Source organism: Pleurodeles waltl, chromosome 12, assembly GCF_031143425.1.
Source record: "Pleurodeles waltl isolate 20211129_DDA chromosome 12, aPleWal1.hap1.20221129, whole genome shotgun sequence".
Classification (NCBI taxonomy): Eukaryota; Metazoa; Chordata; class Amphibia; order Caudata; family Salamandridae; genus Pleurodeles; species Pleurodeles waltl.
The window spans coordinates 548,481,632-548,509,368 of record NC_090451.1 but is presented as its reverse complement, the minus strand read 5'-3'; the positions used below and the strand labels follow the sequence as shown (position 1 = coordinate 548,509,368).

Below are 27,737 nucleotides of genomic sequence, written 5' to 3'. Positions count from 1 at the left end.
TAACCCTTGGAGTCTCTCTTGTTTCTGAGTTAGAGAGATGCAGGCCGAGTCCTTCTTATTTCCATGCAAGAGGGCAGCAAGCTGCAGGTCAGCACAGCAAAGCAGGAGTCCAGCAGAGTGCAGATTAGCAGAGTGCCAATCCTTCAGCAGCACAGCAGTCCTTTTTCCTGGCAAAGTATTCATAGGACCAAAGGTTTACTGAACAGTTGGTGTCTAGGTTCCAGTTCTTATGCTGAGTGGTGCCTTTGATGTGGGGGAGACGTCAAAGACGTGCCTTTGAAGTGCACAGATGTCCTTCCTTGGCTCCAGACCTACTATAGGGGGCATACAACCCTTTTGGACAGGACACAGCCTTTTTGGGTGGAAGTGAGCCTGTGTCCAGCTCCTCCCTCCCATCCTGTCCAGGATGACCCGTCAAGTCACAGAGGGGCCATCAAGTCACACTTAAGCTCCCATTATGTGTGGCTTTTTAGGAGGACTACATAAAGCTCAACTGCCAACTACACCCAGTCTTGTGACCAGAGACAGGCTGCAAGCACCAAATGGCTAAGGCATGAAAATGCCAATTTTCTAAAAGTGGAATTTTCGGAACTGCAATTTAAAATCTGACTTCACCATAAGTTAAGATTATAAATTGTAATTCCAGAGACACCAAAAAAAGAAGGGGTCATCTCTTAGCAGTTGGAAGTTACACTTATAAGATGCCATAAGGCAACTCCAATATTAACCTACTGGAGAGAAAGACCTTACAATGGTGAAAAAGAAAATTAAGAGATGTTCACCTCCAGGACATATAAAACTAAAATGTACATGTATTACATTTTAAATACATTACAGTCTGCCCTCTGGGCTATCCAGGGCCTACCCTAGAGGTGATTTATGTATTAAAAAGGAAGGCTTGAGCTTGCCAGTAGGTCTATTTAGCAAGATCTATATGGCAGTTCAAATCTGCACACACAGCCTCTGTAATGGCAGGCCTGAGACATGTTTAAAGGGATACTTAAGTGGTTGGCACAATCAGTAGTGCATTCCCACTAGTACATTTAATTTATAGGCCTTGGACACATGCAGTGCACTCTACTAGGGACATACAAGTAAATATGCCAATTGGGTATATGCCAATGTTACCATGTTTTAGGAGAAAGAGCACAAGCACTTTAGCATTGGTTAGCAGTTGTAAAGTGTGCAGAATCTTACACCCGGCAAAAAAGAAGTCAGTAGAAACAGGATGTCTGAAGGAAAAAAGTCAGAGGGAAACCATGCCCAGGCTGCTGGGTCTAACAGATACCTAAAACGTAATCACATGAAAATGAAATTCATTCTCATCAATGGTGAAAAGCTACAAACCCATACTGCCAGCTGGCTGAATAAAATTAACTAGAGGGTTTCAACTCCACCTTTTCGACCAATGCCAAATGCCATCGTATCTTCACTGGCCGTGTCTACCTTTTGGAGTACAGAGCAATAAAAAGCACAACCAGCCTCTTCACTGGAACCCATTGCCGTACAGAATGGAACATTTCCTCCTAGCCCTCACATTCACTGCACAACCCTTATGTTATCCTATATCACAAGCACACCCTCTCAAACGTACCTAAATAGTAAATTCTCTTTCACTTGCTGCTAACAGCAGCATCAGCCAACTGATCCTAGAAGCACCAGAAACAGAAATGAAAACAAGCATTGTCCCTTTTTTACGCCATTACCCTAGAACAATTGTCTCTTTTCAGCAAAGACTGACTCCCTTCCCAGTCAACTTTTAATAAGGAACCCAAGTTCCTGCTCTTCTCTGTACATCTCTCCTCCTAACCAATCCTTAAATAATATCTCTGTGTAAGGATTCCATCAATAAAAATTATGAATATGCTGTAAATATTGTATATTTTTTTAAAGTGTGCAAGTTACTGTAGGGACTTTATTTTATGATGCTCTACAATTTCTCTCGCCACAGGAAAGTGGATCATTTTGTTTATCTCCTATAACACGCTTTTAGGTCTTGGCTCTAGACGGCGCGCATGCGCTTATCGAACCGAGACTGATGTGTCTACATCGTAGGCTTCTGTCCACATTTGCTGCCACCATTGTCTTTCCATTTAGCAGGATCCCCATTTGTGGAGGGCAAGCATACATTATGCTTTTTCTGGTGTTTAGCCCTCCCCAAGAGCACCGGCCAACTAAGGTTAAGGTTCACAGTGTCCAAGTTATTAGCCATTGTTTGGGACTACTTTTTCCTTTTGTTCTGAATTGGTTACCACATCTGCCGCACATTAGGAGCACTATTGTTCCTGTCGCTCGTTTTTTCTAGTGAACCGAGGGGCACAGAATGGTGAGATGGTGGTCTTTTTGTTAGGGTTTGTTGTCTGTTTACTTCTTGGTCTGTTCACTCACCAGCCCACGCATATGGATATCTTCTACTCAGCCTGGAAGTACGCAGGAATCTGGAATTCGGCCCCAGTACATCATGTAAATAACAATTGTCTTTCTAAAGCAAGATGTATTTACTCAGTTCGCTAGTAAACCCCACCTCGTTAGCTATGTGGAATCTGCATTACCAACCTTAGTCAAAACATAGCCATCTAAATCTCCTGGCCTTCTGCCCCTCACCTCCTATACTATTCCATCTCATGAGCTAAAAATGCACTCTGAGAATCGCCTTTAGGTCTGTCTGGAAGGGAACTGAGTTGGGTGTTCTGGTAACAGATATCAACAATGAGCGTTTAATTCAACTGTAGAACCTAGAACTGGGAACGGCATTCTTTTTATTGGCATCAAACGTTATGCCACCACGAGTCCTCTCAAACATCCTGGGAGAGACAGAAGAGAGACTTTCATATCACTTAACAATTCCCCGAACACAATTGATACTGTGTTTTAAAGCTGTATGTAATTACTCTTAATATCCCATTGTCTTTTGGCCCATGCTGTCCCTTAAGTGATTCTGTGCACCCCCTTCATAGTCAATGCAAAAGTATTTTCCTGCTTCTAATTTTGTAGATTGTCCTGGTTTGTGGTGTTCAAAATGTGGCCACCCTATAGAATGGCAGTTGGGGCGAGATGGTGTGAATGTTATTGTTGTGTCATCCTACTTCTGGAATGGCACAATTATCCAGAGTCATGGATAAGCCTTTTGCACGGGTTTGAAGGTTTGGTCAAGCAGTTGCAGCGACAGGTGAGATTAGGACTGGGCTTTTCCTGTTCATCCTCTTTCTAGGATTCCTCACCAGCTGTTCTGCTGTTAGCCCTTTGCTCTCAGCCCAACAAAGCTTATATTTCGGTTGGTAATGTAGCTCAAAACAGTACTCCTTTGGTTACAGAGTGTTTGCAACAATAGCATGAAGAGATTTGTAAAAACCGGTTCTTGTTACAAGTGTGATATTGGCACAGCAGTGACAGTATAACCTTTCGGTACAACAGGATCAAAAGTCATTTATGCCCATGCAAGTATCAGATGTACGTTAATGGCTTGAGATAACTAAAATGATACATAGATGTTAGTGGTATGTTGCTTTTTAGTGTTTCATTTAAGTCCCAACTCTGTATGACGTCCCTTCTCTTGTGATGTGCAGAAATAGTGCCCACTCGTGCCCCATGCCAATGTGTCTGCACTTGTGTGCCCCATCATCCCCCCACATACTAATGGCAGGTTATGAGTTGTGCAGATGTCATTTTAGAAAGTGTTATCATGTTAATGAGACCATTTTCAAGCACAGGTAACAGAAGGTGATTAACTAATCGCTTCTGTAAAACATGAGGACATTTCTCATGTAATCAACAGAGAATGGACACTCAAAATTCTACAATTTAAAGAGTTTCAGACTCTTCATGAAAGGAAATGGTGCTTTTTACATCACTTTGAAGATGTAGGTTTTTAAGGCCTCTTTTTTTTAAGAAGACGCCTCTCTTGGTGACCAGCTGTGGCACGCCACACATTAGGAGCACTATTATTCCTGTCTCTCGGTTTTCGTATGGCTGCTTTCTTTTTCATGCCTTTGCCTCTTTTCTGTCCATTTCTTGCCTTCTGACTGAGCCTTTCTGCTAATTTCTTTACTTGTTTCTGCCTTTATGTTTGTTTTATGCTTCTTTCGTGCTCTCTGTTTCTGCCTTTCTGCTCGTTTATTACTCTGTGCTATTCTGCTAATTCTGGACTTGTTTCTGCCTTTATCCTTGGTTTATGGTCCTTTCGTGCCATCTGTTTCCACCTTTCTGCTCGTTTCACGACCTGTATCGGCCTTTGCTCGTTTATTACTCTGTGCCTTACTGCCTGTTCTTGACATCTTATCCCCACCACCACCTGCCCTTCTTCATGTCTGGATTTTACATCTCTTTTCATGGCTTCTCAGTGACCTGGGTGACTCAAGAGCACTTACTCCGGCAGTGTGACTATCACTGAGGCCCAAAAACAGGTGGGGTCTCATTGCCACTCTGCCCCATGTGTCATCTGCCCTCAGCACTGCAGCAGACACCCCGCTCGCCCTCCTGTTCATCACCTCCACTGCCCTCCCGTTCACCACCCCAACCCCATTGCCAAAGGCAATACGTCGCTCATTGCCGAGACCCATTGGCTTTTCCAATGCTTGTTATTTTTTTTTCTATTCTATTAAAAATGCTCCACTAACTCTCTGCTCTCAGTCTGTGTTATATACTCATCCTGTTCTGTCACAAATTTGTTGAGCTTTTGAAAGGAACTTTTAAACGGTCCCATAGTCTTCTGGTGACAGGTTTTCTAGATTCCGCATTAGCGGGATACAAGGAGAGATATAGAATAAAACTGATGCATATATGATTAGAAATGACCGAATGGGCTCTGCGGAATTAGAGTTGGGTGTTTGTGGATGTTATCTCACCTGCCACACACCAATGTTTGACGCAGGACATGGGAACGGCTTCTGGTGGAGTTTGCAGACCTTCAGCGCATCAGTGCGGATCTCCATCAAGTTGTTGAGTACCAGCAGTGCCGCGGTGAGTGGATAGACACAGGAAAAAAGACTGGCATACCCAAACTGCACAAAGAGCTCCATGTAATCATCAAACAGCCCCTAGTCAGTGAAAAAGCAAATGGTGAATAAAAGGAGTCAGGGACAAAATGACACTATGCTCAACAGCCTGTATCTCTAGCTCGAAGTGATATTACACTTTAATACTTTCTGACGACCATCGGAATGAGCAGGCCCTCCTTCCCTTGACCTTCATGTCCTCATCCTAATCATCAGACCTTAGACTGGTCGGCAGATGCTCATATTGAGCTACAGACCATCACCTTGAGTGTGTAACTGTGCAATGTTTCCCAAACATTGTGCTTTTTTAATGCAAGTTTGAGAGCTTGTGTGGTAGTTTGCCAAAGTTTAAACATTCTACACTGTACAGCTGTAAACTACGGTGAAAGATTCACACTTCGGGACGTGCTACAAACAGTAAAATCAGTAACATGAGCAAAATAAGACTTACATTATGAAAGTTCACAATATAAAAATAAAATGGATCCTTAACGCGTCTGCTATAGCTGCATGACATTATAGATTCTAAAAAATTGCATATGCCTTGGAAGACGTTCCGGGCCTATGGTTTTGCTTCTGCTTAGGAATCCTATTGGGTAAGGGGGTTTAAAATCAATTAACAGTGCAACCCATTTGGTCACACACTAAATCCAGGAGGCTGAGGATACGATTCAAAAGGTTTACTACAAAGTCAGAATCAAGCTAGTATAAATGAATATCAGGAACATACTGTGTAAGTACAGAATTACCAAAGGTCAGGTAAAATATCTAAGTTGAATATTATAAGAATAAGGCATACAAGGATTTCGGTAGAAGCAATAACAAAGATAAAGAATAGGATTTGGTGAGCAGTATACAAGTTAAGATCCTCTTGCTTAATCATTTCAAAAACCTAAGTCAACCAAATGCCCTAAACTAGGTTATCAGAAATCTTAGTTGATTCTCAGAAAATATAGGCATTATTAGAATATAGGAAAGTGTCAGCATGCCAGAAACCTCTGTAGAAGTCCTTATATAGAGGTGATGTACAGCATGAAGCCACACAAAGAAATCAGAATAGAGAAGAAATCTCTACCCCTCCAAGTCTCTAAGAGATCAGTTCTCGTCAAAGGCCAAAGTGAATCTGCACTCATCTAACTAGGTGTATCACAATTAAACCCACAGAACCTTCGAGAAATCTATGTCATCCAAACCAGTAGCTTTCCATCGCCTTTGTACAGTTGAATATGACAACTCCCATCATTCCTTGCATCTCACCCTTTGGACATCAGGAAGACCTTGAATGTCTCCTTGCGCAAGGCACACTAACAGGGGTTATTTTCTTCTCAATTCATTAGTGCTCCTTTCATTCTTGTCAAAGTATACTTCCATACCATGCTATCTATCACACACAACATGCCTTTCATTAAATGTAGACTTGCATGAATGCACCTGCAACAGAAGAGTACGAAAGTACAAACAGAACTCTACAATGAAGATTAACAAGGAAAATAAACACTTCAGGCCTTCAGTCACACTGACTTAGCATGGCCTTAATACACATTTTGAATACATTATTATAAATGCATCTATCAATGATAACAAATATATGGCTCATAAATTAAACAGATTACATGCAATAACATCATAATACCACTTTCAGAGCTACATGAATATAAATGTGCACTCCAAATTCAGTGTGTTAAAATCACACATTGAAACACACGGAAATATAAACTTCTATTTCCCTACAGTGAATGTACCTTCAATAATATGGTTTAGGGATTTCACTTTAGATTAGTAAAATTAAACACAACATACATGCATTGTTGATTACATTATCACATTACTTCTGTAATGTATGATAGTACAATCTAAATCAGGCATCTTCAATGAGTAGTTTGTGAGCTACTAGTAGCTCTATAGCTACCTGTAAGTAGGTCTCCTATGTGCAGCGCAGCCCACTAAATTGAAGGCTATTACTTGGATGAATTGCCATATATATTCCAACATTGAAAAGTGCATATTCAAGATGAAAATTGATGTTTTTGGAGCTCATAGGATGATGTTTGGAGAAAAAAAACGGCTGAATTTCCCAAATATATCTACATTCCAAGTTGATAAAACCACTCTTGCATTACTACTGGCAACCCTGCCTGTTGCACTGAGGTGATCACTGCTGGCAGTCTTGCACAGAGTGGTCACTAAGATACTGTGGTTCATTCAACACTAATAATATCAGTAGCTCAGCATCATTGTTATTGAACGTAAGTACCTCCTATTAGAGAATAGGTTAGAGACCTCTGATCTAAATTCTGCATCATCAGTTTTTTCTGATTTAAGATCAAAAAAGTCTCCAGACACTTTTTTCAACTGTTCTCCAAGTTTGTCTTAGATGACAAGGTCCTAGGTGAGTCTATGATTGTCTCTTTCATGGGACTTGTAAACATTTTCCACAGACAGCATAAGGAAGGCCATTACTGAGAATACAGTAAGGCTTGGCCTGCAAGTCTGTCTTTGACAACAAGCATTGACAAAGCCAATAGGTCGCCCCAATGCAAGAGCTATTGGCTTTGCCAAAGTGTTCTAGCCATTTTGTACAGAAGCGTGGCTGCGGTCCAGCGTAGTTAAAAGTTAGTGGCGTAGAGGGGAGTCGCGTGGAGTGTCAAAGAGTGGAATGGCGAAGAGTGGAGTAGACTGTAGCAGAGTGGAGTAGCAAAAAGTGTTGTGTATTGGAGTGGCATAGTGTGGAGTCGCATTGAGTGGCATACCTTGAAGAAGCATAGCCTAGAGTAGACTGGTGTAGAGTGTATTGGTGTACATTGTTACAGAATATATTGGTGTAGAATGCACTGGCATTTAGTGCAGTAATATTGAACTCAGTGGCATACAATGCAGCTTCGTTGAATGCAGTGGCGCACACTAGGGTGGTGTATAGTTGAGTGGAGTGGCACAGAGTAGAGTGGCGCAGATTAGAGCGGCACAGAGTGCAGTGGCTCAGAGTACAGGGGCATAGAGTGGTGCAGAGTGGGGTGGCACAGAGTTGAGTGATGCAGAGGGCATTGGCACAGAGTAGAATCGAGTGGCAGAGAGTGCAGTGGCATAGAGTCCAATGGCATAGAGTGCAGGAACCAAGAGTGGTGAAGAGTAGAGTAACATAGAATGGTGCAGAATGGAGTATAAAGCCAAAGAGTGCAGCAGCGTAGAGTGGAGTAGCGTAGAGTGGAGTACTAGAAAGTAGAGTGGCATAGAGTTCAGTGGCACAGAGTGCAGGGGCATAGAGTGGTGTAGACTTGAGTGACATAGAGTTGAGTGATACACAGGGCAGTAGCACAGAGTAGAGGTGAGTGGCATGGAGTGGAGTGGCGTAGACTGCAGAGTAGGGGCGAGAGGCATAGAGTGCAGTGGTGTAAAGTGGTGCAGAGTAGAGCAATATAGAGTGGTGCAGAATACAGCATAGTGCCGTAGACTGCAGTGGCATAGGGTGGAGTAGCGTATAGTAGAGAGGCGTAGAGTTTAGTGGCAGAGAGTGCAGTATTGCAGAGGAGGGTGTCAGAAGGCAGTGGAGAAGAGTGGCGTAGAGAGCAGTGGCACAGGGTACAGTGATGCAGAGTAGAGTGCAGTGGTACAGAGTGCAGTGACACAGAGTGCAGCTGTTCAGAAAGCATTGCAGAGAGTGCAGTGGTTAAAAAAGGAGTGGTGTAAAGTGGAGTGACAGATTGGAGTAGAGTGGCACAGAGTGCAGTGGCATAGAGTAGATTGTTTCAGAGTAGAGTGAAGTGGCATGGAGTGGGGTGGTGCAGGGTAAAGTGCACTTGCCTAGAGTGGCATAGAGTGTAATGGCAATGAATAAAGTGGTAGAGTGCAGTGGCATTGAGTGAAATGGAGCAGAGTAGATTAGAGTATCATACAGTGGATTAACGCAGAGTGCAGGGGCATAGAGTTCAGTGTTTCAGAGTAAACTGCATTGGCATAGAGTGTATTGGCACAGAGAGCAGCGGTGAAGAGTGCAGTGTTGCAGAGTGGCATAGAGTACATTGGCGTACAGTGGAGTTGCGCACAATAGATTGGTGTGGCTAGACTCTAGTGGTGTAGACTGCAGTGGAGAAGAGTGCAGAGGTGTAGAGCAGAGTGGCGAGGAGTGCACAGGCACAGAGTGGAGTGGAGCAGAGTGTGTGAAGTGGAATGGTGTAAAGTGGAGTGGTGCAGAGTGGAGTGCAGTGGTGTGGAGTGGTGCAGAACAGATTGGAGTGGCATATATCAGAGTATGCATTGTATAGTAGCGCACTACTATTATAGACAACACATTCTCAATTGAAATGACCATTACATTTGCACAGACATACAGGTTTGCCAATAAAACTATGCAGTGCACAAACAAAAGTATGTGGAATGTGCATCACCTACTGTACTGATATGTTTTGATCATGTTAAAGTAATTGTTTCCAACACACTACAGAAATAACATTAACTTGTGTTACTAATTCTGATATATTCTGAAATACTTACACAGTTCATTTAAATGTTGTTGTGTGCTAGAAAAAAACTATTTCCTACCCCCAGTATCCAGCAAGATTATCACAAAAATCCTCTCACTTTGAAGTCAGAGATGAAAGGTAAACAAGCGCTCTCGAAGACAGCGTCTGATATTTGACCTCTTCCTTTGAATGCACAGCAAATGTGAGAAAATTAGAAGAATTAAAGGCCTGTTTAGAGAAAGGGAGTTCGTGGAAGGTTACAGTAAACATGGTTTAAGCAACGGGAGGGACAACCTGATGCTGGACAGCCTAAAGCAAATAAAGTGAGCAAATAGAAAGCCAGAAAATAAATGTGAGTTTTAAACCACAAAGCCAATGGTAATCAACAGGGGAAATGCATCCCGAAGTCAGCTTTCTGAAAGTCCACGAGATGTCTTTAGCAAATTAGACCGCTGCGCTGTCCGGTAGGCTGCGCCCTGAAAACGAGTTGGAGGTAAGCTTGGTTACTGTCTTGTTTGACTACAGCAGACAGTAGTCCAAGAAGTAATCATAGTGCATTGGTTCTTACTGCGGTCTGAGGACCGCTGGGGGTCAGCAAGGCCTACTTAGGGGCCCGAGACTGTTTAACAAAATGAAATAATATTACAACTAATACATTCAAATGTATAAAGTATATACAATTAAAGAAGCAAAACTGATAATTTGACCACTTTATTTTTAGATTTGATTGAATATTTCAGTATGTGAGCATTTGTTTGGTGTATAAATGTTTCTGTATTGTTTGTGCACTGTTTTGTGGTTCAAATCATATAAATTGCTAAGGCAGGGGGTCTCAGGCTTCCAATAATGAATCAGTGGGATACCAGAGAGGTCAAACAACTAAGAACAGCTGCCCTAGTAGAACTTAAAAAAAGAAAATAAAGAGAGCAGGACAGGGTATAGTCACAGATTCTCACAATATCCTTCATTTGTCACCGCTATAAAAGCATGAAGTGCTTGATGGAAATTACTGAATCATTTTAAAGTACTGATAATTACTAAGGCTAATACTCCATGCCAGTGAGTGCTTTCTTGTCAATGCCCTTACAGGCTGAAACTGGAAAGCTAGGCCACGTTCCATCTGTGCAGGAACACAAGCAACTGCAGCAGTGTTTCACCTTTGTTGAGCTCATAAGTGAGGTTTGGATACTTCTAACCCCCTTTTGTACAGATACCTGCGAAGTACCCTCATGGGGGTGGGTCTGAGGAAAGGACACTACACCAGCAAGGTCTGCAGGTCTGAGTAAAAGCAAGGACTTCACAGGCTTGCCACAACCTGACACAAATGTTAACGTGTGCGTTAAATACCCATAGAAATTCACCGAAAAAGCAATGTTTACAGGGACATTATATTTAGGTTCATGTTTTACTCATACAAAACCATAGCAATGCAGCAGTTACAGTTATACTTCTAGCTATATTTACCTGAAGAAACTATAACACGTGCCTGAAAGTAATTTTGGGCACCGAGTTATAGTTTCTTAACCTAAGTATAACTATAACTGCTGAATTTCTATCATTCTGCATGAGTAAAATGACTCCCAGCATTTGGAGTTGTCCTTGAGACTTCCTACAGACACCAACTAATTTCCCCTCTTTCCTGGTTTTGTTCCTTTTTCCCCTAGCACCTTGTGTATCAGCACAATATCAATGCTTTACTGGCCATTCCAATTTTGGGGAGACAATGATGCGAGCAGTAGTTCTGGTTTGTACACATTCCTTGCTAGCCTCTTGACTGACGGACCCATACACTATAAAAGTCGTACCCCAGATGGTATCTGGATCTCATCACTTTTGTTTTCTTTAGAAACCGCTTAAATGCTTTAATAATTCTGCAAATAAATTCCATTACAATCCCTTACAATTCAGAGTCCATTAACAAGTGCATACTTCTCACAAGCGAAAATGTGCAACAACCCGTATGTTACCTGAGCAAAAAGAGCCTTAACTTTAGTCTGCAATGATCTAGAGTAAACATAGTCTGCCTACAATTATTTACTAGTCATGTCGATAAACAAATTAGCTCTGTTAAGTATGAGGTACGTTAGACTTGACAGCTGGCCATCTAAGAAGTGGGTCTCTCAAGAACCATTTGACTCCCGGCCCAAATTAAGAAGGCTGATACAACAGGTTTGCCTGAACTCTTTTCACAAGAAACATTGACAGCATCCTCGTTAGAAATGGGGTCTCTAGCTGGCAGTCAGTTTGCACGCCGTCCAAGTAGGGACCCTCACTCTACTCAAGGTAAAGGAGATACACAGCTCAGATAACCCCTGCTCAACTCCTTTGTAGCTTTGCACAAGCAGTTGTGCTTATCTCAGAGACAACGTGTAAAGATTTTGTACAAACACACACAGTAACCAAGTGAAAACACCACAAAAGGGCTCCACACCAGTTTAAAAAAATAGCCAATATTTATCTAAATCAGACAAGACCAAAACAACAAACATCCAACATACACAAGAAGAGATATGAATTTTGAAGGATTAAGGGGGTCATTATGACCCTGGCGGTCGGTGGAAATATGGTGGTAAGTACCACTAACAGGCTGGCTGTACATATCGCCATATTATGACATTGGTGGGTTAGCTAAAGCCAACCCGCCAATGTACCACTCCGACCGCCATGACGGTGACAGCCGCCAGGCTGGAGATATCTATCTCCAGCCTGGCAGCCGTCACTGTTCCACCTGCGGGATTATGACCCCGCCTACCTCCATGGTTTTCGTGGCTTCCTTATCGCCACGAAAACCATGGCGGTAGGCACTATCGGTGACAGGGAATTCCTTCCCAATCACTGATAGGGATCGCCAACCCGCCCCCTCCCTCTCCAGTTACCAAACACCCCCTGCCTCTCCAATGCCCCACCACCCCCCTACATTCATGCCCCCCTTCACACACACACACATACACACACACATTCCAACAAACACCCACGCATGCATACTTCCACTCACACACACCTGCACACACTTTCAATCATGCACGCACACACACATTCACAAAACATAACATACACACTCACACCTTCAAAAATGCATTCGCATCCAACACGCAACCCACACCTGCATACACGCACATACAAACATACACACACACACACACCCACACAAACACCCTCCCCCCACTCCCCTGTCAGAGCACCCACTTACCTGTATGCAGGGGGTCCTCCAGCAGAGAGATAGACCTTGCAATAGTGAAAAACGAATCTGGCAGTATTTCACTATAACGACATGTACAACACACCAGTACATGTCTTACCTTTCAGATACACTGCACCCTGCCCATGGGGCTACCTTGGGCCTTCCTTAGGGGTGACATACATGTAGTAAAATGGAATGTTTGGGCCTGGCAAGTGGGTACACTTGCCAGGTCGAATTGGCAGTTAAAAACTGTACCCACAGACACTGCAGTGGCAGGTCTGGGGCATGTTTAAAGAGCTACTCATTTGGGTGGCACAATCAGTGCTGCAGGCCCACTAGCAGCATTGGATTTACAGGCCCTAGGCACATCTAGTGCACTTTACTAGAGACTTACTAGTACATCAAATATGCCAGTCATGGAAAAGCCATTTACCAATACAGTTTAGACAGAGAGCATGTGCACTTTAGAACAGTTTAGCATTGGTAAAGTGCCCAAAGTTCTAAAGCCAACAGAAACAGGTCGGAAAAACTAGGAGGAAGGAGGCAAAACGTTTGGGGATGACCCTGCAAAAAGAGCCAGGTCCAACAATCCTTATTTGCTAAGACAGTATAAGCAACTGATTGTTAAAACTGAAAACCTATACTATAAATAGTGATTATTAGAAGTATCTAATAAGGTGAAGGAAATTTCCATGTGAATGAGGTCCTCCAGCTCAGGGTTGTCTCTACCGATACTGAGCTCCCATGAGTTTTGTATTGATCTTCCCTAGTATTTCTGCTGATAAAACAGATGTGAGGCTTGATACATGCTCTTCAAGGTACCCATGATTACAACTGATAAAGTATTGTTCATCCCAAAAAATACCATTGCCATTTTTATTTAGAACTTAATAAGCTTTCTAGACCAAACCTTGCTTAAAAATATAATGCACCCAGATCTTTACAAATCCAACTCGCACCTCAAATTTTAAAGAAGGCAGGAAAACTATTTTCTCCGAGAAATGTCATCAGTGCCTTTCACCAACAGAAAGCTCCATTCTAACAGAAACAGATATTGCTTATTACTTTTATTATCAGGGGCATTTCTTGGACTGAGAGGGCCAAGAGGCAGTAGTTCTCCTTGATCACTCCCCTAGCTTCTACTCAGTAGATCACTATCTTATTGGATTGCATGAAGCAAGCTGCTATATAAGGATGACCACTTTACTACATTAAACACTCTGAACAGATAGCGGTCATAAGACTGCTCTGATCCAGAGTCAAAACACATATGGTTAAAATGCAGCCCATTCCCCTAAGGTTTCTGATTGCCTCTTAAATTATATTTGTACAACTGCAATCAATGACAAGAATCTGGATTTTACCTGCAGCGACGGGTGATCTTTGAAAGCTGGGGTCACAGCATCTGCCCTTGAATTTATGCAGTGGATTTTTCCCTACAAAAAGTTTGAAAAATGTGGGAAACGAATGTTGCATTTTACTACCTTTTTCTCACGAATTTGGTAAAAAACGCTGTCTCTTGTGGGCTCATTAAATATTCCAGAACTCTTATGGAGTAACATGCCTTGAGATAATTTTGAGAAAACTGCACTAAAGTGGTGCATTTATTAACACAATATCCCTAAGCAAATGTGAAACAAGCCATGGGTGGCACAGGTAGTTCAGAAAATTGTGGACTTTCAATTATCAAAGTATTATTTAACACTTTGGCCCATATTTATACTCTGTTTGGGCCGGATTGACATCATTTTTTTTTACGCAAATTTGCCGCAAACGTAACTTCATATTTATACTTTGGCGCTAGACCTGTCTACGCCAAATTTATGGAGTTTGAGTCATTTTTGTACCGGAAAACCTACCTTGTGCTAATGACATGCAAGGTAGGCGTTCCCGTGGAAAAAATTACTCAAATTCATGTGCGCCTTATTTATCCTCTGGCGTCAAAATGACGCACAGGAAGAGGCGGGCCTTAAAACATGGCGCCCAGCCGGATTTGCCCCGTTTGTTAACGCCTGGGTCAGAGCAGGCGTTAAGGGGCCTGGGGGCTCATTTCCATGGTGGGAGACCATGGAAGCAGTCCACAGGTGCCCTTCCCTGCACCCAGGGACACCCCATGCCACCTACGCCCCCTCCTGGAGGACACCCATGGATAGGGGGACCCATCCATGGTGAGAGCAGGTAAGTATATATATATATATATATATTATTTTTTTTTAAAGTGGGATGGGGGGCCTAACTTGGGCCTCCTTATATGCCACTGTGCCCAATGGCCATGTCCAGGCGACAGAAGTCCCCTGGGCATGGCCATTGGGCAGGGGGGCATGATTCCTGTCTTTGCTAAGACAGGGGTCATTTCCATGGGGGTTGTGCGTCAAAAAATGGGGCAAGTCCGGTTAGAGCCAATATTTTTGACTCTAACCTGACTTGCACCATTCTTTGGCGCGCACCCCCCAGTCTTCCCTTTGCCTCCGCTGCCCGGTTAGAGTCTTTTAACGCTAACCAGGCTGCAGCACCGGCTAATGTCATTCCATAAATAAGGTGCCCTGCTCGCGTGTTGGAATGGCGTTAGCCGGCGGTAAACGTATTGACACAAATCTGCCCAAGCGCTGATTTGCATCAAAAAGTATAGATATGGGCCTTTATTTTCTTTCCTTATTCTATACTACCACTTTAAAGTAGGTTCTCAATTGTGTTATGACTGTGAATCTCATTGAAGGGGCAGAAAATTTAAAAAATACACACAATCCGAGGCAGCATATAGCCCAAGCTTACATTACAGTCTAATACAGCAGTGGTGTTGCTCATGTTACAAAGACCTTACAAGTCTGAACAGCAGAGAGGGCTCAGACAGGTAACAGATTAGGGATTCAGAGAAATGTGATGATGATCACTCTAGAAGCAGCTTTAAGTATACACCTGGAAATGCAATAATAATGTTGTCTGCTAACATCAGCTTATTACTTGACTCCCCAAAGGCTTATTATTTTCATGAGTGAAAAACATATTTTTGTGCTGCTATAGCATCTTTTCATTTTGAGTAACTACATGCCCAGTCTCCAAACATCAATGTATCATTTTAACCAATTATGCACATGTACTACTGCCACACAAGGAAGTCTACAGTAGAGGTGCTGTGCAATTAAAAGAACATTGTCACCCCTGGGAAGTGCTGTTTCTGCCCAATTGAGGGCCAGATCTACACGAAAGTGGTGCGTTGGTCCTGATGCGCCACTTTTCTTGCCCCACCCGTACCCCACCTAACTACACCACGGTCGCACCATATTTACAATACAACACACCATGGTACTCGTTTTCACAACAGTGTCATAATTTATGTCGCTAATGTGGCGCTTTGCTGGATTAGCACCATAAATTAAGGTGCTAGTGCAGCAAAGCACTAGGGAGGCCTATAGGTTACTATGGGCCCGTCACTTTAACACCCGCCCTGAACAGGCACTATAAATGATGGAAAAATGTTGCAATGAAATCTAGTAGTTTTCACTGCACCAATTTTTGTGGCCTCCCTGTGTGGGAATGACCCCCCTTGCATACATTATACCTGGCGCAGGTATAATGTGGGGCAAGGGATTACAAAGTGGAGCAAAGCCGGCATTGTTCAACTTTGTAAATATGATGTAAGGGCCTTGAAAATCAGGCCCTTAGAGTTTAGAAGCTGTGCTCAAAATGGACTACTTGGTTGCTCTGCAAATTCAACAACCCTGATAAAACCTACTGGTACTGTCTAATTTAAGGGAAAAATGCAATGGTCTTAAGTGTGTCTCTTACATTCAAAAGCTTTCTAAGTAATGTTATAAATGTCTCATGAAAATTATTGCTGTCCCCCTGGAAAGACGACATAGATTTACACACTTTTGGTGTATCTTATATCTGCTCCAGAAGTTAAAAAAGCTATGCTGCTATAATTTAAGGTACTTCCATCTATTTACAAGACTAATACACTCCAGTATTAGTGAGACTTTTTCCATTAGATGTCGGGCAGCTATGATTTAAATGGGTCAGTGTGCCTATGCCTTCAATGGGCTATAACCTGGACTTTTAGTATGGTTACTACACTTATAAAGTGAAAGTACAAGAGCTCTCAACAGAGGTGGCGTAATTTTTATGTAATAGGACAGGGACGTCTCAGCAGAATTTGAATAATTATGATGCAAATTTTAAAGTGCTTCGCTCAGCCTGGCTGCAAAGTGACTAAGCCAGACCCCCCGTAGAAAATGATCCATTTGTGACGAAAGAGTACCACTACTTTTCAGCACGACCACTATATATTTAAGTCAGCAATGCCAGAACTTTCCAAATTCAGCAAAAAGGCAAAAGCAATGCGAGCTTCTCTAAAGCAAGTAGATCAAGTACCAATTAGGGAGGAGTACACTGGTGGTACAACTAAACATATCAATATTGCTTCAAGCAGGACAGACTCATCTATCAATGCCCGTAGGTGTTACGACTGTGGTATCCCAGTTGGCTGTGCACCCAAAAACTATGATAACTATGATGCTTGTGCTTTTCCTGGGCCTCAAAAAACACAGCAAGATTTCTGCAGCTGCGGGCTGCGAGTCCCACTCACCTGAGGCTGCCTCTTTCATGCTCCTGGGTTCCTATCTGCTGCTCCGGCTCACACACTTTGTTTCAAAATCTCTGGCAAAGAGCCCCCTAATGGGGCCCGTCAGACTTTGCAGCGCCAGTCTGACGAGGAGCTAGCCCTATACGAAGCATGACATACATTGGATGTGTGAGGGCTCTTGCTTCTAAGATTAGAAGTGCCTCGAGGACCTGTGTTCCTACTTTTCTTGTCTTTTAGGAACAGTGTACCCCATCGTTTTTCAAGTTAGGTAGGGAGACTGTACACTGGACCTTATAATATCTCCCTGTCCCTCCCTTTGCTTTGAAGAGCAAATTCAAGGTCCTCACAATTGCATACAAAGCTCTCCACAACATCAGACCCAATTTCATCAACCACAGACTCTCCTTCCACCGGTCTGCCAAGGAGCTCATATCAACAACCCTTGCCCAAGCCCCGAGAGTGTAACACAGCGGAGGACGTGCCTTTTCCTACCTCGTCACCAAGATCTTGAAGTACCTCCCTTCCCACATACGGACCACGCACTCTCTCTTCGACTTCAGGAGAAAATTCAAAACATGGCTCTTTAAGGAGTAGCTACCAGCTTGCAGCAACAAACTTCAGCACCTGGATAACCCCCTGGGGTGATAAGCCGCACTTTGTAAATCTGATTGATTGATTGATTCAAAGAATGCTCTTCAAGAGCAAAGCCCAGAGCAACAGATTTGCTTGGACCTTGCCCAAATACCTAAACCTCAAGGCTCAAAATATTGCATTAACCTGAGCCGCAGAACCCCACGGAATTTGCCCTCTATATTTAAATCCAACCAGACTCCAATTACATTCCCCATCAACCCAGCCCTCCTCAAGTTCCGACCCAAACAACAGCAATTAATTCAACTTATGCAGATGTAGCACATAATAATACAGTTCCTTAGGTATGTGGGGATGCCACGAAAAACCAATTGCACTGACTGAGTCCTGTTCCGAGGTTATCAGTCAGATTGTTAAGAGACAAGAATGACTACCTATGTACTTCAGGGATAAGAGTATTTTCTAGCTCTTTCTTTCCCCCAATCTGATGGGACATCTACCATACTTTCATTGTTCATTCAAAACAATGTTGTTCCTTGTGAGGTTCTATGGCTTCAATCATGCTGAAAATTGTTGCCAATATGCCTTTGATAGCACACTTGCAGCCGTAACTCTCATAAGAGTCATGCAAACCATAACTTGCACACCACATGCCCTGCTTATGACCTCACACTTTATGTGACCGATGCAATCGCAACAGATATAAACTATGTTACAGGTCTGAAAACATATCATATTAGCATTACTTCTACCAATGAGACAACAGTGAATATAGTGTTACATATAAGTGTTATGTATTGATGTTATTCTTTTATGTATGGTTACTTACAACTTTTATATCTGTGAGGTAATAGGCAATGGAGTGTTATGATTGGCATGGCTGTTCTGTCAGTTAAGGATTTAGGGGCTAACCATAAAATGTGTAGAGTATTTTTGGTTTTAATTCATAGTCATACCTCTACTTTCACTGTGTTTTTAAAGTGAAATTGTTAATAAAAGGTCATGAATAATGCAAAGGTGTTACAATGAAAGCTGAATATAACTTCACGGTAACATTATTTCTTCAGTGAAATGTTTGATAATAAGGCACAACAAACACTGTGGTTCTTTGGTTATATAGTTTAGGACATACAAATTAACAAATGTTAAGGTGGTCTAACCAAAGTGGAGAGTAAGTTCACTTTAACCTTCAAGTGAATTTATTTGATCATGTAGGACATCAAACTGTCGGGCGGAGGGTCTGACGTCCAGTCAGGCCCCAATATGTAACGGGGGTAGCCGCAGACTCTGGCCTACACCCAGGCCCTGCACTTATTGCACCACAGGTGACTAACCCACACTTACAACCTTTGGACAACCAAGTGAAGGCTGACTATTTCTTTTGATTGCTAGTTAACATTTATAATTGTTCACAGACCTGCAGGTTTGCAAACTTATGCAGACTTGTGGGCTTCAGTTGGAACCTGAAAGTGGCTACCAGACCCATTACCAGGTTTGTGAACTTAGTGCTATTTTGAACAAGGATCCCCACGCCCATGTTTGGTATTCGTGGAACCCGAGGCAGAGTTCATAGACCTTGATGCAAGACAGGGGTCTGGAAACCCTATCTCATGATCTGCAAGCCCTTTGGCAAATCTCTTTTTTTGTTACGTTTTAATCCTTGAGATTTGTTTGCAGCCCTTACCTGAGCCAGATGGTCACTTTTGGCTCCTTTACTTTTTTTTAGGACTTGGGACCAAGTCGACTACCCTATATTGGCAGATCTTTGCAGCTTGTCAGTCAGAGGCTTTGGGCCCACAGTTATGGGAACCCAAAATGTATAATGGGGAAAAAAGAACAATCAGATAAGTTATTTTTTAGGTCAAGCCTGTGACAGCGCATGTACTGCGGGAGTTCTCGCTTGTGAGACATATTGTGTACAGTAAAGAGCTTGGAGCCGGCTCACTGCTTATTATTTGTTGGTTTCATTGTCACTCTTCTATGCTGATTCCTAATTGGCTAGCATAGGCCAAGAGTCACTTCTGTTCTTTTTGGTACAGCATGGAACAAGTACAGATTGATTCAACCTAATTAGTGACCGTCTGCTGCTTGCACTGTGATTCAGGTACTATTTCTTCTTTCCAACTCCAACTCCTTTTTCCCATACAGCTTTCCTCCTGCTTTCTGTTTTAGCTGCTCCACCCCCATCCTACCAGGTGTTGCTTTCCCCCTCCCGTTGTTGCTGCTCCCACACTCGTCCTGAGCACCTCCCTTAGGCTGCCTCCCTTGTGCCCTTCTCTTGTGTTGCTTCGCCCCTCGCACTTTTTTAAACATATTCTACAGCAGCACATTATGGGTTTATTAAAAAGCAATATAATGCGGTCAATGCTGGCCACGTCATAGTGCAGTTTTTCTTAGTTCTAGGCTATGCTTCTTGTCTAAAATACATTGAGAAAACCAATGGATCTTACATAGGTGAAACCTATTGCTTTTGCCAAAGCTTGTGAAAATTTAGTGCTAGATGTCCCACAAACCTGGATTCACAAACCGTCTGCAAACTAACAGTCCAGATATCTCTAACTATGTAAACCTTTGAAGCCCTCCAGGAATATTTATTAAACACTAATTTCCTTAAAACTACTTATCAAACTGCATGAAACGAAGCAAGGCACTTCCTTCAGTCAAGTTATCTTTTTATTTTCAGGTTTGGTATAAATCTATTCATCTCTTTTTTCACGTAAAGGTAAATGATGAAAGATAAAATAGGAAATGTTACTTTATTGACTACCTTCCACCCACTTGACAGATATCCACACAACTTTCCATACTGAACCCAAATCAAATAAACTTTTTTGGAAAGGTATTGTTAGAGATGGTTTTAACACCTTAAAGTTTGTTCAAAATAAAACAAATGAAATTCACTTAAAAAGCCACATTTACATTGACTTAATGGTGACAACATAAACCTAAAACCACTGAAATTCAACAGATGTATCTAGCAGTTCATAACTCACATAATAGCCATGCCAACATAGCTCACTGACCACAAGCAATGTTCTTGCACTTAAGTATCATCCAACAAATTATTGGAAAACCAAGACCTCGTTTGTGTACTTGTTAAGCTAAACTGTTATTTAGATATTTATATTTGGTCTTGCTTTCAATCAAAACAGGAAAACAAGGCTATGATATGGTGTTATTAAATGCCTTCAACATCACGAATTTTGGGTATGGATATTTTTACTGCAATATTTTTATTACAATATTTGAACAGCAAGACTTCAGAGACATCTGTTGTCAGTATACTGACATACTACACACACAAACACACACACACTCACACACATACACACATATAGCTGCTCAAAGCAACAAAAATGAATTGCTGCTCTTCCTTTTTTTTGCTTTATTTTTCTAGCTTAAAGTGACTAGCAGAAAGAACATGATTATTTTTTTTTGCTTCCCCTAAATAATTCCACTGCAGTTAAAGAAAAACAGACTTGAATTGTTTCTAATATCTTTTTTGCGTCAAATTTCTAACAGATTTTTAGTGTGTTTAATTTTGCAGAAGAGGTTCTATTTTTAAACTTCATGTTTGCAAACATGCCCTCTCTTTCACATGAAATAGCTATGCACCAAGGTTTTAAGTGGTTTATGGGAAAGGTGACAATGTGAACATGTATTATATGGGATGAAGTACCCCCCCGAAGAACAGGATAAGGATTTTGAAAGTCATCTCGGAGTTCCATAACCTTTAAAGAAACTCAGCCTTAGACTGTCTTTACTCACCCCATAAGATGGGAGCTCTCCTTCAGTGAAGACCACGTCGACTAGTGGCTGTTCCTCTGAAGCTCGCTGCTTCAAATTGTTCTTGCGAAGCTTAAGTCTATGCAGAAGGTATGGCAGGATGCATTCGCTGAACTGGTTAGTAACTTGGGAAACAATAAGCAGGGAGGCGAGTCTCTGTGGAAAAAATAAAAATGTTGAGTGTCAAGTGGCCTTGTTTATGGGCATCTATACAGGTCACTGAACCCAACTTTGCAGTATATGTGCTCTAAGATAAGTACTTACTACGTTGGTCAGAGTTTGGCAGGCATGATACTCCATCAAAATGTGTCAGAGATCTCTTCCACTGTATTACAAGTGACACATACTATAATGCACTTATAATATGGCTGGCAGGTCGCAGTATCCTGTCTGCCAAACACTAAATAAGACACTTAGGCCCATATTTATACTTTTTGACGCTAAACTGCGCTAACGCAGTTTAGCGTCAAAAAGTTTTGCGCCGTCTAACGCCATTCTGAAGCGCCATGCGGGCGCCGTATTTATGGAATGGCGTTAGACGGCGCAATCAGACCGGCGCTGCCTGGTTTGCGTGGGAAAAAACCACGTAGACCAGACAGCGCCGGCGTAGGGGGAAAATGGCGTATGGGCGTCTTAAAATGGGGCAAGTCAGGTTACGTCGAAAAAATCGTCTTAACCCGACTTGCGCCATTTATTTTCGACGCCCATCCCCCATCAACATGACTCCTATCATTGTAAAGATAGGAGTCATGCCCCCTTGCCCAATGGCCATGCCCAGGGGACTTCTGTCCCCTGGGCATGGTCATTGGGCATAGTGGCATGTAGGGGGGCACAAATCAGGCCCCCCTATGCCAAAAAAAATTATTAAAAAAAAAAAAAAAAATACTTACCTGAACTTACCTGAATGTCCCTGGGGTGGGTCCCTCCAGCCTTGGGTGTCCTCCTGGGGTGGGCAAGGGTGGCAGGGGGGGTCCCTGGGGGCAGGGGAGGGCACTGTGGGCTCATTTTGAGCCCACTTGTCCCTTAACGCCATGCCTGACCCAGGCGTTAAAAAGCGGCGCAAATGCGCCCACTCCAGTCATTTTTTAGACGGGAACGCCTCCCTTGCATATCATTAACGCAAGGAAGGGGTTCACGCTAAAAAATGACGCACATTCCGGGAACTTTGGCGCTATTCGCCTCTAACGCCATAGTATAAATATGGCGTTAGTTTGCGTTAGTTTAGCGTCGAATTTGCGTCGAAAAAAACGACGCAAATTCGGCGCAAACGGAGTATAAATACGGCCCCTAGGGACAAATTTACAAGGCCCTAGCACCACTTAGCGCCGCACTAGCATAATTGTTTTTACACTAATGTAGCGTTAAGAAGGCCTTACCCCCTTTTCCATATTTACAAAGTGGCGCAATGCTTGCAATTCGCCACTTTGCGCCCCCTTGCGCCACATTATGCCTGTGCCAGGCACAATGTATGAAAGGGATTTGTTCTCCCTAGGGTGGCCCGTAAAAATGTTGCAGTGAAATCAACAACAGGCGTTAAAATGACGAGCCCATTACTTTCAATGGGCCTTCTCTTTATTTTGCAGGATTAGCGCCGCAATTTATGGTGCTAATCCTGCAAAGTACCACAATAGTGTCATAAATTATGACACTATTATCCTAGTGTGCACCATGGTGTGCCGTATTGTAAATACAGCGCAAACTTGTGTAGTTAGGGGGATGCAAGAAAAGTGGCACATTACAGGTGATGCACCACTTTCTTGTAAATCTGGCCCTTAGTTAGATGCCATTCAACAGGGCACACTCAAGTAAATAATTCAGAAGCCTGGATGCCCAGTAACTCATATCATTGCAGCCCTAACCAATTTTATTTTAAAAAGTAAGCCCACACTGAAATAGTCAGTAGCACACTTGGATCTGAACCCCTTTCTCTGGTTGATAGATAACTGAGAAATGATCCCCCCCCCGTTATTAAATCATTTCCTGTTCTTAGTCTACGAATCACATTCACCAAAATATTGATAGACTCTACTCATGAACAGTCCTTAATAACCTGTGTCCACAGTACCAACACATATAAATAATAACTCAAAGTTTTGTAAGAATGGATAGTGAAAGATCTGTTTAAAGGCTCCGTAGCCCCTGCGTACTGTAAAGCCTGATCAAAATCATCAAAGTAGGAAAAATGCAGGTTTTTCTGTACCGATTTACGCAATAAATGTTCTATTTCCAAGAGCAATAAATAACAACTGGCACGAATACATAATTTTATGGTATTCAGTTTTCCACTTTGAAAGATGGAGGCATAGTCCACTTCCTCTGCGCTTCACTTGCTGACCTACATATCACTGCACTACTCAGCAGCGAGATTTCAACTCACTATGTCATCCTCCTAGCATTCTACCTAGTCAAGTACCGACTCTTGCCACCTATCCAATCTGTACTGAGGCTAGAGGATGGGTCTAATGTCATATTACAGTAAGTGTGGATGCATTTACTGTGTGTTTTGTAATATTCATTGTACATTCTGACATCCCACTAATAACTTTCATTCCTTTTAATCAACCACTGGTCACTGGCACATATTTTCTTGCATCGTTTTTAAATTCAGTGCATGGCCCTTCTAACTGTTTACAACAGGTTAACCATCATTGACTTTCGAAAGATGTTTACTGATGACTGTAGGTTCTAATACCATGGAGCATAATAATCTCATCAGCGTTGGGTCCTGGAAAAAAAATAACATGGGTTGGTTCGCTCTTAAATTTATTGTGGATTTGTTGCAAAATTAGCAACCTTCTTGTGGAATTTCAATGTGGAATTTCACAAAACCTCCCTGCTATTGCTTTTTATACGATGTCTCTATGGCCACTGCTGCTTCTATTTTTTGTTGTCATTCCTACGTCCATGGCTTGGAAATTTATACACAACTGAATGCGGAGCAAATGAATATGACACTCTGGTGCACTGAGAAGGCTGTATCAATAAATGAATGAGAAGTAAATGATTTCAACTAACCATCATAAACACAAAGGACATCCTCTTCAGCCCTCAGATGCATCTGTCGACATTAGAATGGCTAACAGCCCAACTCTTTTTTCTCCAGCAAGTGTAATACAGTGAAAAATAAAATAAAGTGCCTAGAAGTCGCTGGGGAAAAGGTACAATCCCCTAACTCCCAAAAGAGTACTTCATATGCACTCACCCAGGTGAACATGTTGAAAGCGCTGCTACACTGTATTCTGAAGGAAAACCGTTTTGTGACGTCGAGAGCCATTTCTATCCAGAATTGAATGTTAGTGGAAGTCTATACAGAGAATTTGCCAATATTCTAATTGCACAGCAAAAAACACAGCCAGTCAAATACTCACAGTCGGATTCATTGGGCTTCTGGTACATAAAGGAATTATCTGTTCCGTCTCCTGCATAGGTTAAAGTAAAACAATGTGTGATATTTACTAACCTGCCCCTTAGATAAGAGAAGCAGACGCCTTTATCCTTCTCAATACAACTGTGACTGATTACCGCCCCCGAGCAGATGTTACCATCTCAGATTCCTAATACCGACAGGGACACCCCGTCTGCCTTTTAGATACATTGACATCTCTCTACCTGCTCTTAGTTCTTCCCCGATCAGTACTCTCAGCCGTGGGGGTGGAGAAGCGACATGACACTGCTGCAGCAGAGTCTTTGCAATGTCTCAGAGTGAAAAAGTTAATGGCTTACAGTTAAGGAGGGAGTAGCTCTCCCCTTGGAGAAACACGTTTTCCGTGACCTTCACCAATTTTGGCAGTGCTGAATTCCCCTTCCCACTCTGAAAAACTGTAAACTTTGCACTTGTATAGCGCACTACTCACCCGTTAGGGTCTCAAAGTTCTGTACTCATACCACTATGGAACCCCTCCTGGCTTTTCCCTGTGAGGTGCCCACTCCTGGGCACCCCCAGGGTGAAGACAGGCATCCAAGCGCTGTTGGGGCCGTTGTGGAGATTAAGCAAGCTATTGCCCAGAGTTGGACTCATTAATTAGATTAGGCACTGAGGCGAGAATTATCTGGTCCAAGGGAATTGAGCCCATGACCTGCTGAAGCGGGACTTGAACCCTGGTCTTGAGCCAGATCTCTGCTTCAGGGTCTGCCGATCTAACCATTGTGCCACACTTCTCTACTTCTCTGAAAAGGGATATATTCTTGTCAAGGGTACATTTCTAACCTTTCGCAGCACGGGAAGGGGCGGAGAGGAGTTGGTGAAAACCCACAAATGTGTAGAAAAAACTGTGTGTGTGCACCTCTTCCCAGGGCATTCCTTCGTTGCAACATCAGCTCCTTGCCTCCATGAGCAGATTCAGTCACACAGACATCTTTGAGTAAATCCTTTCAGGACAGTAAAAACAACTACAGGATTTTAAAAAATTGTTTTGCAAAAAAGACATTTTTTGTGTTTGAGATAATAGTTGAAGTCCCCTCAAACACATATATGCCCGGTCTCTTCATATGTTGCTCTGCTTCTCTGCTTGAAAATGTACTATTATGCCAATGGCACCCAGAATATCTTCAAGCCGACTAATAGCTCTTAAATGATGAAATCTATATTCAAGGCTTTTTGGAAAAGGTACATGCTTGGACGAATAACAACTGGCTAGCAATGAATGAATCAAAACTGTACCGCTGCCATCCGCAAATATAGCCTATCATAAAGAAGAATGGTTCCAAAAGCTTTCCTCTCCCAAAAATGCGAGGATAAATCCTTCGGAGTCACCCGTGACTCCCTAATGTTTATGGAACCATACTTAATGCTGCTATGCTGTCATGCAATTACTACAGAAAGTTCTTACTGTGTATTTTATTTTTCATACTACTGTAGAACATAAAGCCACTATCAATAAAGGAACAGAAGGCACAAAATAGACCACTGAAATGTGGTTACAGACGGTGACATGGAGAAGCATCTTCAAACTCCAAGTCTTGTACATGATTCTGACAGTTGATTTTATGAAACTCCCACATCTCACTCATCTCTACCCACATCTTATTTTATCACTCCGGGATTATGGAGATAGAGTTAGCTTTAAGATGATTACAAATAATGCTCTAGATGGGGAAAAGCATTGGAATATCTGCAGAAAAGGTTGAATATTCTACTTGCCTATTGGAACTCTGATATTTAGCTATAAATATCTTGTTGAAACACCACGATTCAATGGAATCAGAACGGGAGGCAGATCTTTGGTCACTTCAAACATTCAGGTATGGAACGACTGGCCTTTCGATGAATACTAAAACTCTTCTGATTCATCTGACTCTTTCTGCGCTACTACAAGCAAATGTATGCAGTGGTGTTAGTGATACACAAATGATGAAGATGATGGCGATGACTGCCACCGGAAAGAGGTTCAAGAAGCGTGAGTGGGACATTATGCCGTCAGAGCCACAGCCTATAATTGTGTGCCTCGTGCATCTGGTGAGAATTCCAGCCCTGCTTCTGTCCCACAACTGTTAAACAAGGGGCCTCAAATTATTTCTGTAATAAGAATTACTTATGTTCCAGAAAATCATCTTAAACCACAAATATTAATGTTGTAATAGTGACCTCATTAGTGTGGATTATATTAGTGGCCACCTGTAATAGTGAATTCAGATTTTAGAATCTTGTGAATGGAACGTTTTCTGTCGGCTTACGATCAGAAGCGTTTTGTTCGTTAGGAGCGTGTGTGAGTGCTCCAATAAAGGTTACTTGCTCAAGGACATCGTTGTTCTTGGTATCATTCTTTACTACATTTTGGCGACGATTTATAAACAAGGAGCACTCACCACAGACTCGACGATTTTAACCATTTTCAGCACTTTGTAGATGGCAGACGGAGACGGTTTAGGAGTGTTCCTGCATTCCGGTGATGTTGGATTTCTAGAAGGATAGATCCTAAACTTTCAGGAACTGGAAGTGGGGAGGCAAAACATTTCTTTTTATTGACTGAACCGCATACTATTTCTCTGAATTGGCAGTTGTTTGGCAGCCATCTTAGAGACAGCTTTGTTTGTATAGAAGATTAGTAAGAGAACAACGTCATTAATCGGCGGCCATCTTAGGTGAAGAGGGTTTTTTAAATTTTATTTTTATTTTTTATTTTTGCAATATCAAAGTGTATTTAAAG

The 27,737-nt window shown here is 42.3% G+C and overlaps 1 protein-coding gene across 1 annotated transcript in view; it reads right to left on the bottom strand.

Moving 5' to 3' along the window:
* The window catches only part of LOC138268182 (anoctamin-10-like), a 309,854-nt gene that overhangs the window by 88,650 nt on the left and 193,467 nt on the right, over positions 1–27,737 (bottom strand). Inside the window, exons 9-10 of the mRNA XM_069217604.1 lie at positions 21,574–21,747; positions 4,845–5,036 (exon numbers count right to left, since the gene is read on the bottom strand). Of these exons, the coding sequence (XP_069073705.1) occupies positions 4,845–5,036; positions 21,574–21,747 (366 nt within the window). The remainder of the gene's footprint in view (positions 1–4,844; positions 5,037–21,573; positions 21,748–27,737) is intronic.